At 36.8% G+C, this 18,623-nt stretch overlaps 1 protein-coding gene across 1 annotated transcript; it reads right to left on the reverse strand.

Moving 5' to 3' along the window:
• Window positions 1-1,385: 1,385 nt before the first annotated feature.
• Window positions 1,386-10,559, reverse strand: LOC128108784 (sulfotransferase 1E1-like). Its single transcript, XM_052735825.1, is given in 6 exon segments — window positions 1,386-1,498; window positions 2,518-2,698; window positions 3,772-3,866; window positions 5,826-5,952; window positions 10,197-10,294; window positions 10,502-10,559. Coding segments are annotated over 6 exon segments (672 nt in total).
• Window positions 10,560-18,623: the final 8,064 nt, after the last annotated feature.

Genomic DNA, 18,623 nt, shown 5'->3' on the forward strand with positions numbered 1-18,623 from the left:
GCCAAATATTTATAATTAATATAAGCCTCTGAGTGATTGTTTTAATAGTGGCTACAGGACAGGGCAGGGTAGAAAAGCCTCTGGTTACATATGGTAACCAACATTTGGCAACTCAATTCAAATAAAACCTGAGAATTCTCAGGTCTCTGATGTAGTTGAAGACTAGATAGTTATAGATATAGATTTCATTGTTACCAAATTCAGAAAAGAAACTCACAAAAGAGATGTAAAGTTTATAAGGTTGAGGGACATAAAAAAGATAGTTTTGGGTTGGTAATACAAGTTAGGATAGAAAGTAAATTAGGTACTTTGAATTCACCAAGATAGACTAGAAAATGGAGTATTTTTTCTGCTTTTGTCAAATGTAAATGGACTGAACATTGTTAATGTAATTCTTGCCTGTATGTATTTGTATATAGTTATTGTACTTATTGTATATGGTTTTACTATGTTAGTTAAAACCTTCGCTTTTTATTTAGACAAAAAGGGGGAAATGATGTGTGATATTTTGATTGTGTCCTGACAAATAAAGCTTGCTTAGAGTCAGAGGGCAGAGCTAGCCACTAGCTGATCAAAATTAACCATAGAGGTTTAGAAGACTGTAGACAGAGAGGAGACAGGAAGTGTTATGGTAGGGCTGAGAGAGGATCTCGGCCCTTATGGAGGAAGGAACGGAAGTGGTAGGAGGCAACTGGTGGCTGTTCCCCTGCTTCTCTGATCTTTCAGGTTCTTACCCTGATATCTAACTCCTGATATTTTATTGACAAAGAATAATTAGCTTCAGTCACCAATTGCCAGCTGATATAAGCCTTGCATGATTCTACACAACAGTGATGGCAATCTATAATTCTGCACTCCATCAGCTTGGACTTAAGGCTCAAAACATAAGAAAACACATTTATTTCAGTTTAACTAATTTTTTTTATTTGTGAGTCTTTAGGTGTTATCTTCAAGTGACCTCATAATTCTTGGAATTGCTTTAATTTCTTCATATAGTTTTGTACATATTTGGCTTCCAAACACAATCAAAAGGTTACCTACTTGCCAAGCTCAAAGCATCTTTATATTAGTTGATCTTTGTATCACCAAGAAAACATTTATATTGTTATATGAAAGTCTAAATATGGAGACATCAAATTATTTTATTAGAGATCTTTGAACACTAGAAGAGGAAAATGCTTATGTTATATATAAGAAAAATGTGGTTTTGCTGTCAAAATAATTTGCTGTCAGAAATTAAATTGATATGGAAGTTAAAAAAAAGAGAGAAAGAAATTAAATCTCAGCCTTCAAAAGACTTCTACTTCTACTGAAAGGCAAACCAACAGAAACTGGAGGATAAATTGAAGAATGTTCCAGTTTCAGATACAAAAAAAGGAAGCATCTCAGAGTTCTTCTCTAAACTTGAGGGTGCATTCCTTCATTTGTTGCTCATAGTGCTCATCAAATTTCTCCCTCAGTGCTACTGTGAAGTGGTTCTTCCAGTCTCCTACAATTCCTGTAATGAAACAGGTGGAAGTCAGGAGTGTCAACTCTGTGAGTCAGAATCATCAGATTTTTCTATCCTGTGTATCTTTCATAAATAATGTGAAATTTCCTCCTAATATTCAGTTTTCCCAATAAAAGATATAAGTATCATACTGTTTTATTTCACAAAAATATATTTGTCTTTATTGTTTTGACAATTTGTCTTTAAAATTACTATTGACACATTCTCTCCTCCCTGAACTACTTCAAATGAGCTTTCTTCTTTGATTTTGCTGTTATATTGGGCTTTCTATAATGAGATTAATGGTATAATGACTATCAAATTATTGAATATCATCTTTACCCTAATAAATCTCTCAAATCTAGACTTAGGCATTTTTATCCTATTACTTACATGACATTACTCCCTGGATACTATGTAAAAATCCCTAATTTGAGGTATACAAGTTGACTATATCCCACCAGGTAGTGCTTCTATTTAAATAAAATTTCCTTTCATTGTGTTTTGATATTATTGGTAAATAGAATTGTGTTTGAATTCCTACCTTAGTTATTTACTTTTCAAAACTTTCTGTCACTTATACAAGGAAAATATGACTGACTTTTCTGAGCTTGTTTTTCATCTCAAAATGAGATAGTAGATTCATTTTCCTATTTAGAAATCATAACCTATGGAGATAATATGTATAAGGCATATGGTATACACCCAAGAGACACAGACCTAGTTAATGACAGCTGGTACACTATGATATCGTTACTGATGCTGAGACTAAGGTGTCAGCCATATGCTCAAATTAATATACTTCTCAAACGAAAGAAACAAGTAACAGAAATTCATTATTAGTAAATATGGTCTTGAATATATTAATAGTGTTTAATGCCTCTGCACAATTTACAATTCAATAATAATATTCAAGATAAAAGAGTTGTAAAGAAAACATATGTTAATTATTCAGGGTAAATAAAATTGACTAGACTTAACTCATGGCAACTTAGACCTTTTAACAGACAGCCACGTGACTTTCTCACCTTTTCTCATGAAAGGCGATACTTTGTGAGTCATCATGTCCTCTGGCATTGTTGTATAATTGGTAGATGGATTGTTCCTCATCTCCTGGAATAAAGTGTGTTGAACGATTTTATCTACAAGCTCCTCTGAGGGCTTTTTCCCTAGGAATTCTATCAATTTTATCACTTCTCTTCTGATATCCTATGGAGAAATGAAGTGATTTAAAAATCAAGTTGACAAAATTGGTGAATAGGTATTAGGCTAAAAATGAAAGAGAATATTACCTTGCATCTGGTCACATTGAAATTAAATTTATAATGAAGAAAACAAACTATTCTAAGCAATTCTTCCTCATCCGGAAATAGATGTAAGACAATTCAAAAATTGTTAGGACTAAATGAGAGGACTTGTAAAGTGTTGATTGTAGTTCTTTCTAATTTCTTTCTTTCTGCTTATTTATTCTTCCATAGATAGTACGTGTATGTGTTTTGTGCAAGCAAGTTTGCATGTGTGTGAGCATACAAGCAGATAAGTCTGCATGCACTTGTATTTGAGTGTGTGAAAACCAGAAAATTGTAGTTATATAACTTCTTCTATAGCTGTCCACTTTGATTTACTGAGGCAGGATGTCTCCCTCAACACAGAGCTCACTGTTTCTGTAAGTTCACCCTGTGTGTCTGACTCTGGTATCCTCTATTTCCATAGCACTAGGATTAGGTGCAGACTTCCATACAGATCTGGTTTTATTTAAGTGCCAGGTATTTGAACTCCAGTCCTCAAGCTTACATAGCAATGGCTTTATCCACTGACATCTCCCCGGGAAATTTTAAGTTATTTTTATTCTTTTTGAGGCAAGCCTTGATATTCTGCTCAAACATGGCTTGAATTACAGCTATAAGCTACAATGCCTAGATATTATATTCTCATACATGGTATATGTACAGTGAATTTCATATATAAAAGATATAAATCCTAAGACTACAGTGTCTAGGGAAAGATCAATCTTAGTAATCATCAATTCAATCAATTCTTTTTGAAAATTTTATCTTTAGAAAATTTTTGACTCTTGGTTTAAAATGTATTTGTTCACTAACCATTTTTACTTACTAGATTCAAGTTTGACTTAATCAAAGCAGAATATGATGTTTTTCCTTTTATATTTCTGAAAGTGGTTGCTATTATGTTTCCAGTGATAATATTGTATCCAGAGTATTGTCAGACACTAAGAGTATATTAAAAACTACTAGAATGCTCATGTGTCTTCCATTTCTTACCTCTATCATGTCTTCATAAAACACAAATAATATACGTGAATTCTTACTTTTTTTCCACCAAGATTTTACATGATCATACTACGAACCATACAAAACTGAAATTAGAAGAAACAAATGTACAGATATTACGTCATCATTTTGCAACTTGATAGAAGTATTCAAATTGTTAAGACAAAATGATCGTGGAATGAGAGCTAACAGGCAATTACACTTATTAAGAAGAGTTCTGTTCAGTAATGATGCAAAAATTGTTGAATAATTTCATGTACAGAAATGTGTTTTTAGTTTTAGCATCATGATATGTATTATGATAAGGAGAAAAGATAAGAAACCAACTCAATTTAGAGCAATGAGAGCATGTGTTAAACTGGTGTGTGTGCGTGCGTGTGTGTGTGTGTGTGTGTGTGTGTGTGTGTGTGTGTGTGTGTAGTTACGTGTGTCTGTTTGTGGATGTGTGTGTGTATACATCTGTGTGTGAGATACACACACACACACACACACACACACACACACACACACACACGGTGGGGGGAGAATGTAGTAATTATTACAACAGTGATAATTTGGATTGTGAATGTGTTCTCATAGAGACAATTCCTGTCTCTCTTCCATAAAATTAGATTTTAGATACCATGTGATATGACAAATGCTGTCTCTTCCCTTTTCTTCTCTTACCCTCACAGAACAACTTTATCAAATCCAAGGCTAACAGAGTGGTACAAACATGTACGAGTGGCCACTAGACGTGGCATTGACCCATGGTGTACTTTCCTGTGCTTTGATGCCACAATCAAAGTTTCTTAAGAGAAGGCCCACAATGATGTTAATAATAATCTAATTCATCCTCTTTTTAAAGATATACATTATTTTTCTCTTTATTTCATAGAGAAGCTTGACAATCTTGAGGCATATATTTTATTCATAGTGTTCTAGAATACATTTTTTTTCTGCAAACCACAAAGATCCAACGAACAATATTATCTCATATGGATATAAAGTGTTTTTCTTTCAGCTATTCCTATACAATTCACATGGCTTATTTAATGAGGTGTAAACTCTTTGTTGCCCCTTCATCTTCAAATGTAAACACTCAGTTGCTTTAGTCAGAACTTCAGTGGAATGATAAAGTTTCCATAATATGTGCTCAGATAGCTCTTCACTGTTTAGGGAAACCAAAATGAAAATGTTCAGTCTACATGCCTAGTGGAATAAGTAAGAGTTTTATAGGTATTTAGAATATTTGTAAATACCTACATCAGGCTTCATTTAATCCCCTGGCATTTTAATTGGAAAGGAGTGAATCATGCTTTTATCCCCTCACATACTTTTTGTTCAATCATATTACAATAACATGTTCTAAAACATTTGGAAAATATAAAAATGTATGTTAGAGATGGAACATGCTAACTCACAGACTTATAGAGGGGAAACTACCACCCCTAACCCAAAAAAACTGGATCAATGCATTTACTTATTGGCATTATAATGAAATTACTAGAGTCTCTAATTTTCTAACCTCCTCACATACACAAATCTACTATCACTCTAAGCATCAGTGGTTTTAGAATTTGGGTAATATTATATCCCTTCGAAACCTTATATTCTACCTCTGTGTGTGTGTATATATACATATATATATACACACACACAGAGTATGTGTGTGTTATTTAAACATATCATATTCCTGCTTATATGTATTTATATCATCTTATAAACATAGTATATTTTATTTTTATTACATTCTATTTCTGTTTACTTGTATTGCATTAATCTGTTGTACATATTTATATATTTATTTATATTACATTTCTCTTTATATATGTTTATATTCTATTTATATTATATCATATTCGATCTCTATGTATGCTATATTATAGTTCTGTTTTTACATATTTATATTATTTCTTTTTATATTAATTCATTTATTTTCCTTCACACAGAATAGCATTTTTTCTTGTTTTTTGTTTGTTTGTTTGTTTGTTTGTTTTTTGGAACAGCATTTGTTTTGTCCTGCTTTTGGGGAAAGTAATCCAAAGAAGACAAGTTGCTCTTACCTTGTCCTTGCATAAATTTCTCCACAAATTCTGAAAAGGTTTCAGGATTTGGATAGCTCACTATCATTAGGAAAAAGTAATAATAAGAAACCAACACATCCTTGGCGTTCCGGCAAATATAGATCATCTAGAGGACAAAATAAGGTGCTAAATCACTGACTCGATTATCAAAACTACCTTGTCATCAAGTTTTAAAGATTCATGTTTCCAACAACTAACATAATATAAATCCATTGTGGAAAAAAGATTCAAATATGAACATTAGACAGAAAAAAAAAAACAGACCATAGTATCTTAAGTTGAGGCAGTGTCTGCTCTGTGTCCTGGCTTGCCTTTAGTCTTATCCTGCTAGGAAATGTATTCTACAGTCTGGGGCAACAGCACCATTTCCAGTGTTGTTCAATGTCTGCTCTTGCTTTTTATTTGTATGACATAATCACTGTCAAAAAATTGAGCCAACCAGATTATTTCCCCAACTTTATAAATAAAATAATGAAACTTAAATTGATTCAAGTACAGTAGTATTGAAAATAAATCAATGCAAATAAACAAGTTGATAGATCACTCAGTCAAAAGTACAATTTTCTGTTCTTTAGACCATATTACAATTTGGATACTAAGACAAAATGCCCTGTAGCTTCATCACTTGCACTTAGAAAAATGTAATTATGTTTACATATTTGTATTTAAATCCATATCTCAAAGTTCTCTACTTTCTCCATCTGGGCCCACCTTGAGGTCATCCCTTTCATTGTTTGATAATAAAAGTGACCACTCCTGCCCCTGAGGAATGTGATTAGAGGAAAGTGCAATCTGTAACTTGACTCACTGGCTCTCCATTCTTACATAGTAGATAAACACCAGGGGATGGGCAAATCAGGAAGCTGTGGTGTTAGCTGCTGTTTCTAGAGTTAACACTATAAAACTTTATCCTGCAAAGGCCTCATCTCTTTGTACTCCAATATTTTCACCACTGGCACAGCTACATCTGAATGGAATGGCAGAAGTCATAAAGCCAGCACAGCTGCTTGTCAAAGACCCAGCAGATCTGAGCCACATGATGGCTGCCATGCCACCTTTGGTTTTCATCTCCACCTATTACATACTTGGGGTACTTTTAATAGTTGTACAATTTGAGGATGTTGGATTGATGGAAAATTCCTTATGAATCATTTATGCCTTCTCCCAGGAATGCTGCTTATCCAGGAAAGTCCTGAATATACTGTCTCCCCCCCCCACACACACACACTTTGAGGGAGATACCCTTATCTACTTGAAGGTCTTCCTTATGCCTTGGAGGTTGTGACACATAAAGAAGAAGCTAGAGGTCTCTTCATGAGGCTATGAGACATTCTTGAAACATCTGTCCCTCTACTTACACTGGAACAAGATATTCAAAACAAAGTAAACTTAAAAAAATCAACAAGATTCAGTGTACACTCATACAATTACTTGGCATACAGCTCTGCCCTACATAGAGACATATTGATAAGCAAAGTGTGGAGTGGGAAGATGATGAAAGTATGAGATGTTAGGACATCCCTCTTTTAGAAGTTAGCTCATGTAGAGCCACTATAATGTCATATGACCAAGGAACAACAGAATGCCAGGATTAGACATATAAACAAATTCTATAAGGATATAAATGTGAACATTGATTGTATTATGCCAGAATTTAAATAATAACTGCAGCATCTTTGGCCTGAGGATTTTTCCTGGGTACTCTGACCACTAAGAGTTAATAATACATTGCTTGAGACATGGCAAAATGCCCAGGGTAGTTGAAGATTTTTGTTTTGGTCTAGTGTCCTTGAAGCAACCAAAGCAACCAGCCTTAGCACAGGCTGTCATATGCGTCTAGATTCTCAAAAACTGGGTTATGGGGTTAATGAGTAAGAATGATAGCTCTGTTTATTAATGATGTCAAGACATGAGGGAAAATGATTGAAAATGATAATTCTGTTCTGTCATAGTTTGTTAATGATGACTAAAAGATGAGCAAAAGGAAGTGAAACACATGTCCAAAAACAAAAGTGATATGATCTATGTTTTGGAACATCATGAATGTATCCCTGCTAACTAAATTCTGTATAAATAAAGAAACACTCTGGCTGCTAGTCAGTTAGGCTGCAAGATTCTCCCAACAACCATGGCCTGGCTCACTTCCTTCTCCCGCCGAGTCCTTATATCCTCTGCAGGACCCATCCATCCATGGCTCCCGGCACACCACTAAAGAAATGGAGCAAAGCATGTAGTCTCCTCCAGGTCTACAGTCTATACACCTCCCTCCAAACCACACCACAGCTTCAAATCCACTGTCCTTCAATACTTTTCTTATTCACCATCCTGCTCCCTTAAAAATCACTTCCTTTCCTTCATCACTTATTTCCTTCTGATCCACGAGTGCAAACATACGTTCACAAAATATTCCCCACTCCTGCTCCTCTGATGGATCAACAAATCAATCTGGAAACAATCAAAAGGCAAATCCATTCAATTATCTCTATCTCTTTGATGACCTCTGAGGTATAAGAAAGTATGGAATAAAATATGACTACCAATTTCAATGCAGCTGTAAAATCCTGCAACTCTAACAGGGGAAAAAAAGTGGCTTGATCAAAACTCTTACAGAAAATGGTGATGAGACACCTCAGGAAATTGAACAACTATGAGATAGCTTTTCTGTAGGGAATTATCCAGGAGGATATGTACTTACTGTTACTTCAGGTGGGACTAAGAAAGCTTTAGAACCTTGAAGTTTGGAGAAACTAAATCTTTACAAAGTGGCAAATATATCAAGAAACACCAGCATGCAAGATGCAGGAAATTTACTCCATGGTCCATTTTGCCTGAACTTTAGAATTGTATAACCCCTTCTGTATATAACACTCATATCTTGCTATAATGGAAGTAAAGTCCAAGTTTCTTAACTTGGCATCCAACGTTCCTGTGATACGTCCCAGGTAATTTGATGTCAAATTTTTACCCAGCATGAACACTTAACCTTCCAGAAAAGTTGAACTGGTTACAGATATCTCCTGAAATTGTCTCTTTGTTTGAATAGACTAGTTCCTCTTCAGCCCTTTTAAGTTTTGTTTTTTTCAAGACAGGGTTTCTCTGTGTAGCCCTGGCTGTCCTGGAACTGGCTCTGTAGACCAGGCTGGCCTCTAACTCAGAGATCCACCTGCCTCTGCCTCCCAAGTGCTGAGATTAAAGGTGTGCACCACCACCACCCAGTCCTCATTAGCCATTTAAACCATGCATCTGAATTAGAAGTCTTCTCTTACATGATCTAAGTACTACCTGTAGAGTCTGTTTACTTATTTTTTCTCTAAGTGATTATTTCTATGGAATCAATGATTATCTGTGTCATGTGTCTCTACACCTTACAAGAAATGGTAGGTTTGAATATGATTTGTACCCTCCAAAATTCACAATCAAGTTCAATGTTCACAATGAAGTCTATGTACCTGTAGAATGAATACAATCTGACTTTTGTATTTAGAGGTAGGGTCCTTGGGAGGTGTCAAGGGTTAGAAAATGTCATCATAGTAACAAACTTTTGAGTGCTAGTGGATTTAAAGAAAAGAGTTAGACACTAGAGACATAAATGTGTATCTATCTGATGACTTGTATGCTACCTTGAAACTTTGTCAACAAGACCATCACCAAGTACGTCTTAACCTTGGATCAGAATCACTAACCAAAAATATCTCTTTCCTTTACAGTTTAGCCAGTGTGTGGTGTATTATTAGGAAGTGAAATGGGTGATAACAGTCCCTTTCATTCACTGAGTAAATGATTATTACAGAACACTTGTCTTGATAGTCTATTCTGACTCATTTGAATGTTTCATAATGTCACACACTATTTTGTGAAGAAAAGACATTCAGTCACCTGGGGTATAAATACAGCTTTCTAGCATCCATCTGGTACTTACACTGGTCTAGGCACCAGGCTTTAGGTTTCAAGGATGATTGTACTTAACTCTATTAAGAAGATGACACTATTACCCTTCTTTTACACAGAAATAAACCAAGGCTTAGAGTTTAATTAGTTTCAGAATCATCTTAAGCACATAAAAAAATGGTATAATTACAATTTAGACTTGGGTTATGTTAAAAATAATTCACATTTTTTGAAAAATCTGTGTGTTAAATGAAAAGAGTAATACTATATATATATATAATACTATATAAATGCGTATACATATACATACACACAGTGTGTGTATGTGTGTGTGTGTGTGTGTTTTGTGTGTGTGTGTGTGTGTGTGTGTGTGTGTGTGTGTGTGTGTGTGTGTGTGTGTGTATGATGCCTTTTAGGTAATATCTGAGTCCATAAAGTCTAAGAAAATCATATTCTGGTGACCATGCAGTTCTTTTCCCAAAATGATGCTGGAAGAAGCTTGGGTGGCAGATGAGTTTTCACTATTCTGGGAGATTCCTTCTCTTTTAGTTGTCTTACTCCTGAGTTGAAAAATAGACAATTTGAAATGTGTTCATATAAATTTAAATGAGCATTTTAAAAGAGGTTATTTTAGATTCTAGATAATACAATCTCACTGTGAAGAAAATTATTAACTAAATAAATTGTAAAGCAAGATCAAATGTTTTCATCAATTGATGTGAATAATTTTTCACATGTTGGTAAGCATGTTGGGATCAGGTGCTTACCTGGATGTTCCAGAGAAAGGAAGGTGAAGGACATCAATACAGAACCCTCTGCCCTCATGCCCACCTGTTGTTCAATGGTCTACAGGAACAACAGTTCGGGGATTCCCCACTCAAACCTTTATCTCCCGTGTATTTAAATATTAGCCGTGTTCACAGTAACATTTTCACATCCCATGCCACAGTGTACTTTGATTCACAAACATTGCTTCAAAGTGGTGAACTGCCCAGGTAGACCAGTTGCCTCACCTATGTCCTCTACCCTCGTCTACATAGACTGCCTTTAGAAGATTGCTTAGAACAGATGATGTGAAACAAGAGGATGGACAACGTTTGAGTCATGTTTAAATTGGAAAATCTTATATATCAAAACTTAATAAAAAGAAAAAGTAAATATGTCATACTATTAAGGGAGAAAAGGGTAAATGCATTTACTTATGATTATATGTGAAATTATCTTTAAAACATGCTGAAAACTACTGGCAACCTATTCACAAAGCATAACTCCCTTAATGTACATACATTAAACCAAATAATAACTCAGTTTTCAATTAAGTATGGTAAGGATTATTGCATCCATTTTAATGTATTAGTAATAACTCGGAGTTGCAAAAGATATGTGTCACTTTCAGAAAAGTAATAGAAATACTTCTCTTTGGAACAGCCAAGAGCAAACAGAGATTTGAATTCTCTATCTCCCCACATATGTTCTGTTAGCTCCTACCTGTCTGTTGTATGAATCTGAATCTGTTCATACCAGAACGTAGTCTTGTCTTTTCTACCCCCCTCTCTCTCTTTGTCTCTCTCTGTCTCTGTGTCTCTCTGTCTCTGTCTCTGTCTGCCTGCCCCTCTCTCTCTCTCTCTCTCTCTCTCTATCTCTCTCTCTCTCTCTCTCTCTCTCTGTGTGTGTGTGTGTGTGTGTGTGTGTGTGTGTGTGTGTGTGTGTGTAGATGAACTTTTGTTTTTGGGGTGCCAGCTCACAAAAAATGACACGAAGATATATTATTAATTATGAAAGCTCAGCCTTAGCTTAGGCTTGTTTTTAACTAGCTCTTATAACTTAAATTAACCCATACTTTTTAAAATTAACCCTTATTTTTTAATCTACTTTCTTCCACATGCTTGTCATCTCCATTATGCCCATCCTGATTATTCTGCATCTGGCTGGCAACACCTTCTTTTCTTCTTCCCAGAGTTCTCTATTCTCGGAAGTCCCTCCTAAACTCTTCCTGTCTAGCTAATGCCATTCAACTCTTTATTAACCCCATCACAGCGGCACATCTCACACAGGGTAAAGGGATATATTCCAACATTTCTCCCCTTTTTTTTCCTAAATAAGAAAAGAAAGGTTTTAACTCTAACACATCAAAACTATATACAATAAGCACAATTTTCAGGTGAGAAGTACATAAATAATGTTCACTCCATTTGCATTTGGCAAATTAAAGAAAACACTACATTATCTATTCTATGTTAGTCCAAAGTCTTACACCTAAAATGTTTTTGTCATTATTTGTATTACCATTCTAAATGTATCTTTATTGATTTTGAAACATCTTTTTAGATAAACAAATTAAGCTTTTATGTTTCTCAGATATAAACTTAACCATCTATTATGTAAGTTTCTTTTCTGAATTTGGTAACAAGGAAAAGTGTAAAACTGTACCTACCTAGTCTTCAATTCCAACCAGAGACCCTAGAAGGATGAAATATTACTTGAGTAAAGAAGAAGTGCAGAAAAAACAACTTTCAAAACTATAAGATATAACAGAAACGTCTGGCTGCCTGGACATCACTCAAGTTTCCTCTGTAACATTGGGGCATCTGTCTTCAGCCTACAGGCCTAGAATATCTGACAAATTTTTCTGTGAAGCAGGAATTTTGAAAGACTATCCTACCTTATCTTGGCAAAGTTCAGCAGTCATTTTCTTTTGTGTCCAACTTGTATAGTTTGGACAGCATACTGTCAGTAGTTGAAGCCATGGGAGTCTCTTACTCAGTGGCTAACTTGCCACAAAGAAAACAAACTCCATATGGAGGTTCTTCAATGCTCATCATCTTTGAAGTAGATTGGTGCTACCAGGAGCAGACATGTCTCGTCATGAAAAGGCTTATGTTATTAAAACATCTTAAATGCTATATTCTGTCGATCCCTGAAGTGTTTGAAGACCACCTGTTTATCTAAAATATATCTCTGTTTGGACTTGAAAACATGACACGACTATAAGTTTGAATATTATAGGTGATTAACTACTAAACAACATTTCTTTATTTTCTTAAATAGTTTGTACTAACTTTAAAGGCCTAGAAATTTACATTATATTGTTAAATGAGCTGCATAGATACAATATTTTAAACAAGAGTAGAAACATGTGTATAGTATGTTCTAACAAAAATAACCTTAAACATGTATTGATATTCAAAAATACCTTAAATAAGAGTAGAAACATATATACAGTATAACAAAAATAACCTTAAATATGTATCAATATACCAAAATCCATACCAATGGATATAGATAGATAGAAAGATAGATAGATAGATAGATAGATAGATAGATAGATAGATAGATAGGTAGGTAGGTAGGTAGGTAGGTAGATAGATAGATAGATAGATAGATAGATAGATAGATAGATAGGTAGGTAGATATAGAGAGATTTCAATACTTACAGTGGATATTTGTTTTACTTGTTTTTGATTTTTCAACACATGGTTAGAATATCATGTATATGTACACACATGCATTGCTTTCTGCAATGGGAGCATGGAAGAGTATCTATCTTAAGATTAAGGCTCTGTTTTAGCATATATAGTAAAAGTTGATGTTGATAACATGGAAAGTCCAAGGCAAGTAAGGTTGGTTGCTACTTTGTTCTCTTAAAGGCAAGTTAAACAAACAGGCTAAGTATCCAGTAGAATGTCAGACTTGAGTAACCTTAAGATGTATTTATTAATAACTCTGCTGTAAAGTACAGCAGAAATTCCAGTCTCTTTGAATGTAAGAAATGTTTGTACAATAATGTAAGAGGTATATTCATAATAATGTATCACCCTAGATTATCTAAAAGGAAACACCTTTAATAACACTGTGTGATTATCACTGTGCTCTGCTTCTACTTAGCTCCTGTTTGCAAGTGATATGTGTAAAGGAACATACATAATATTTTAGCTATAAATTTATGCAAAAGGAAAAAATAATTCTTTCAATTTTATACATATAATACCCAGAGTTATAAATGTTAAATATCTTAGGAAAATGTTGGTTTAAGGATGACTAAGGACTGGGTGGTGGTGGTACACGCCTTTAATCCCAGCACTCGGGAGGCAGAGTCAGGCAGATCTCTGTGAGTTCGAGGCCAGCCTGGGCTACAGATTGAATTCCAGGACAGGCTCAAAAGCTACACAGAGAAACCCTGTCTTGAAGAAAAAAAAAAGAAGAAGAAGAAGGCTGACTAAGGACATATCTTTACTTATTCTTGCATCTCTGTTAATAGTGAAATTCAGAAAAATGCTTTGCATTTTCACTCACTCCCCTTCTGCCCATCTGAAAGCCACAAAATTACCAAAATCTAGACGATGACAATACACAGAATAGATGCTGCTAGATTACCAGTGGATTTCACACTTAGACTTGAGTCTATCTTCATATATGATGAGTGATCACAGCAAAAATCCAGAAGAAGCTCCGTCTTACACATAGCAGAAGTTGGCAGAACTATATGCCTGTGGGTACAGTGATGCCCTGCGGCAGTAGAAGATAGATCCAGGAGGCTGTCCAAACTTTAAAAGACTCTAAAAGTGCAGACTTTTCCTCTAGGCAAAGGCTGACAGGGAAACTGAAGGGACTCTAGCCAGCCCAGCAAGACAGATATGTTCCAGCAGCCCTTCCTCTTCTCTTCCCTTCCATCTGTCTTGCTAAGAACCATTAGATTGCATTCCTAAAGTGAGCCCCCATTTGCTCCTTGGCCATTTGCTCCTCCTGAGGCTGACCATCAAAGCAATCATGTACTAATAAAAAGATTGTGTTGCTGTTGTTTCTTTGAAACAGGGTCTTACTAACTGGTGATGTAGACCAGGCTCCTCTTGAACTCACAGAGATACACCTGTCCTTGTCTCCTGGATGCTGAGATTAAGGACATGTGTTACCACACCTAATACACAGAATTTTTAAAGGGTAATAGAGAAGTGCAATTATTGCTGTTGTTTAACTCAATTGACACAGTTGCAAACTGCCTTCTAAATAGCTATGCTTATCTACGTAGTCAAAGTTTCTCCTGGCCTTAATCAGAGAAGCTTTTGGACACAAGGAACAGGAATAAATGCAAGGACTCATTGCTGTCCAAGATGGTGAGAGTAGCCACTGGTTGCCAGCCCAGTCCTAAACAAGACATTTATACCCCCCTCTTTAAGCTTCAAAGAACATCACAGAAGAGGGAATGGGAGTATGAAGATCCAGAAGATAGGGTGAAGGAATAACCATTGCAAAAGTCATCATCTCATTGCAACTGCAGTTACTTACACTGAACCACACAGGGCTAGTCCTATGGACAGTAAGTCAAGGAAGGCAGGAGTCAGAGGTGGAGGAGGAGGAGGAGGCCTCCACCCTTATCTCTGGACCTACTTGATATATAAAGGGCTTCTGAGTTGGTTCAGAAAACACCCAGACACCAAATTCTCAGCACAAAGGAAATTTATTACCTTGGAAGGACACAAAAGGGAAAGGGTGGGCAGGGTGGGGGGAATTGCCTTTGGATCAGACAAAGACAGAACATGTGTTTCTACAGGAGAGGTTTTTAAGGAGAAAAGGGCAAGTCTGTGCTAGGTGAGTTGGTAAGTCCTGATTGGACAGGTTAGCCAGTGTAGCCAAATAAAGAATTTTGATTGCTGGATCTTGATGATTTGATAGTTGGACCTTGGAGTTTTAGTCAGGCATAAAGAAGTATGCCAAATAAGGGAGAAGACTTTGGTGGCTAGCTTTAGGAATACAATCTAATGGTTTAGCAAGGGAGAGGGAAGGGGAAAAGGCAAAACAATGTTTGCCATGCTGGAGCCTGTGTTTGTCATGCTTAGACCTGCTAGAGCCCTTCAGGCTATCCACAGACTCTGGAAATGAACAAGTCACTGCCTTTAGTTTTTTAATCCACTGATGAGCCCAACAGAAGGCTCCAAATCCAGGATCACACAGATGACCCTGGTTAATCTCAGTAGGTCACAAAACCAAAAGGATAAGCATGGACAAGAGACAGAGACACGTGGAGAAGGGGACAGACAGGGACAGTAGGGTGATGGGAGGTGAGAGTGCCTACTGTGCATTGTTGAATTGTTTTAAAATACATTTAATGCTTTTAAAAATAACATTTCAGGATAAACTAAAGTGCATAGAGCTAAATACTAGGAAAAGGAGAATATAACAATTTAAATGACTCTTAGAGTAGAAAAATATACATTTTAGGTAAAAATTAAAATAAATTCAAGTAAAGTAGGTTAAAAGAAGAGATAGATCAGATATAAGTTACACAAAATAAAGAAAACCAGCCCTCCTAGCAAGGCGGCTCAGTGGGTTGAGAATGTGTGCGTGAGTCAGGTGTGCTGGGATGGACTATGGGCACCACATGGTAGCAGGAGAGAATGGACACCAAAGTTAGTCTCTGATGTCCACACATGTAGGCATGTGTGTGTCTGCACTCCAACACATGCTCACTAAATAAAATAAAAATAAAACTTTAAAAATAAATGAGAATAAATGATATATATGTATACATACATATGTATGTATATATACTGAAAAGAATGGTATAACTACTAACAATATTTGTCAATTAATTAAAATAGATTAAATGAATAGAATGGAGATAAAATATAAGTGTAACAATAAATAAACCTAGAACAAGAAAAGTCCTGGGTTTTTTGTTTGTTTGTTTTTTCTTCAAGAGAGGGTTTCTCTGTGTAGTTTTGGTGCCTGTGCTGGATCTCGCTCTGTAGCCCAGGCTGGCCTCGAACTCACAGAGATCCTCCTGGTTCTGCCTTCTGAGTGCTCGGATTAAAGGTGTTTAGCTCAGTGGTAGAGCGCTTGCCTAGCAAGCGCAAGGCCCTGGGTTCGGTCCTCAGCTCTGAAAAAAAAAAAAAAAAGACAAAGGTGTGTGCCACCACCGCCGCCGGGCTGAAGAGTCCTGTTGTTTTTTTTTTCCTTACATTTCTTTATTGATCATTGAATACTATTATTACAGTTGTTAACAAATTAAGTAGCAGTACTGTGGCCTGGAAAGAAATGTTATGAACAATTTACTCACAAAATAACATCCTATCAGGTTTGTAAAGGAAATATCTATTGAGTGTTGATAAAACTATTAGACATCCAAACTCCAGGTTTCACACCCTGTGCTCCAGTCCTACCGGGTGAGTACCCTGAACACTGTCTAGCTGGCACCCTCCCCAAAGCCGCCCAGACCCAATCCTGAGCACACATCCTATGCACTAGCCTAGTCTGGTGAGTACCCAATCCTATCTAGGCGGTATGTCTCCCAGCGTCCAGACATATCCCTGATCAAACATCCCGTGCCCCAGGCCAGTCTTGTGAGTGCCTAAACAAGAGCTACACAGTGAGAACACCATTGACAGTCCACCGTGGATAGAAGACATCTCATAAGCAGCCCTCCCCCCCCGTCAATTAATGGCTGATAAGATACAGACAATCAACCTTCTCCAAGAATGAGCCCCCAGGAGGTTATCTAGTCTCCATATATAAACATGATAAAATAAATATTAAAAAGAAAATCATCTAATTCTAAAGTTTCGGACTCTGCTGAAAGTGGTATTCTTTTAGGTTCCAGTAGGGGGCACAAAACTCAAGGCGTGTAAATGAAAGCCGCTCCGCTGCTCCCCCTTCACCCCGTGGGTACATCGCGTTCCCAAACATTTCAACTCAACCTTCAGAATTTACATCCAAATTTTATTTGAGGAGCATTCCGCAAATCTTTATATGAAAAATGCAGCATGTAGGTTTGAAGAGCAGGTACTTTCTGATCATTCCAAACGGAAATGCTTGTGTTCTGCACTTGAAGAGGAATTGAAAGTAAATGACACTGACAGAGTTGAGGGAAGCCAAGTGTAGGCTGCCTTTTCTTCACTGCCCTCACACCACCCTCCCCCTCATATATATCCACAAGCACATGGATCCTGAGAACTCTTGGAAGACTTCATCCTGTCTTCATTCTCCAGATGCTAGTGGGGTTTGCTGGCAATGGAGCTATTTAATTTTTTTTTGTGTGTGTGTGATATATTATGCCCTGGTTAGTTTTTATTGTCAGTTTGTCACAACCTCAGAATCATCTGAGAAGAAGGAACCTCAACTGAAGATTTGCCTAAGTCAGATTGGCCTGGGGCCGTGCTTGGGAGCCCAGTGTAAACTGCACTCTACGTAGGCAGGAGATTCTTAGTTGACAGTTGTATAAGCTTTGACTACTAGGTGGCGCCAAACAGCAACAGTACATGCTCAGGTGACTAAATGCAAAGCAACACGACATAAAACTCAGTCTTTACCCACAGTCTAGCACTTGGCCAAGCTCCTGGAGTTACTTGAGGAGAGGGAGGAAGGGTTATAAGAGCAAGAGAGGTCAGAATCATGATGGGAAAAAAACCACAGAGATAACTGACCCAAGCTAATGGGAGCTCATGGACTCTGGACTGCCAGCTGGGGAGCCCGCATGGGACTGAACTAGGCACTCTGAATGTGGGTGAAAGTTGTTTGGCTTGATGTGTTTGTGGGTCCCCTGGCAATCGGACCAGGACTCATCCCGGGTACACGAACTGGATTTTTAGAGCCCATTCCCTATGGTGCGATTTTTTAGAGTCCATTCTCTATGGTGAGATGCCTTACTCAGCCTTGATGCAGGGGGGAGGGGCTAGGTATGGCCCAACTTGGTATCCCAACCTGTTGACTACCCAAGGGAGGCCTTACCCTCTATGAAGAGGGGATGGGGGCGGGATGGGGAGAGGTGGGGGGAGCAGGAGAAGGGGAGGGAGAGGAGACAGGGGTTGGTATGTAAAAGGAAAGAATTTTTTAAAAAAATAAATAAATAAAAACAATTACACAACTCAGAATGCACAAATGGCATTGTCCTTGACA

The sequence above is a fragment of the Peromyscus californicus genome, unplaced genomic scaffold (genome assembly GCF_007827085.1).
Source record: "Peromyscus californicus insignis strain IS unplaced genomic scaffold, ASM782708v3 Scaffold_13__1_contigs__length_99412109, whole genome shotgun sequence".
Lineage (NCBI taxonomy): Eukaryota > Metazoa > Chordata > Mammalia > Rodentia > Cricetidae > Peromyscus > Peromyscus californicus.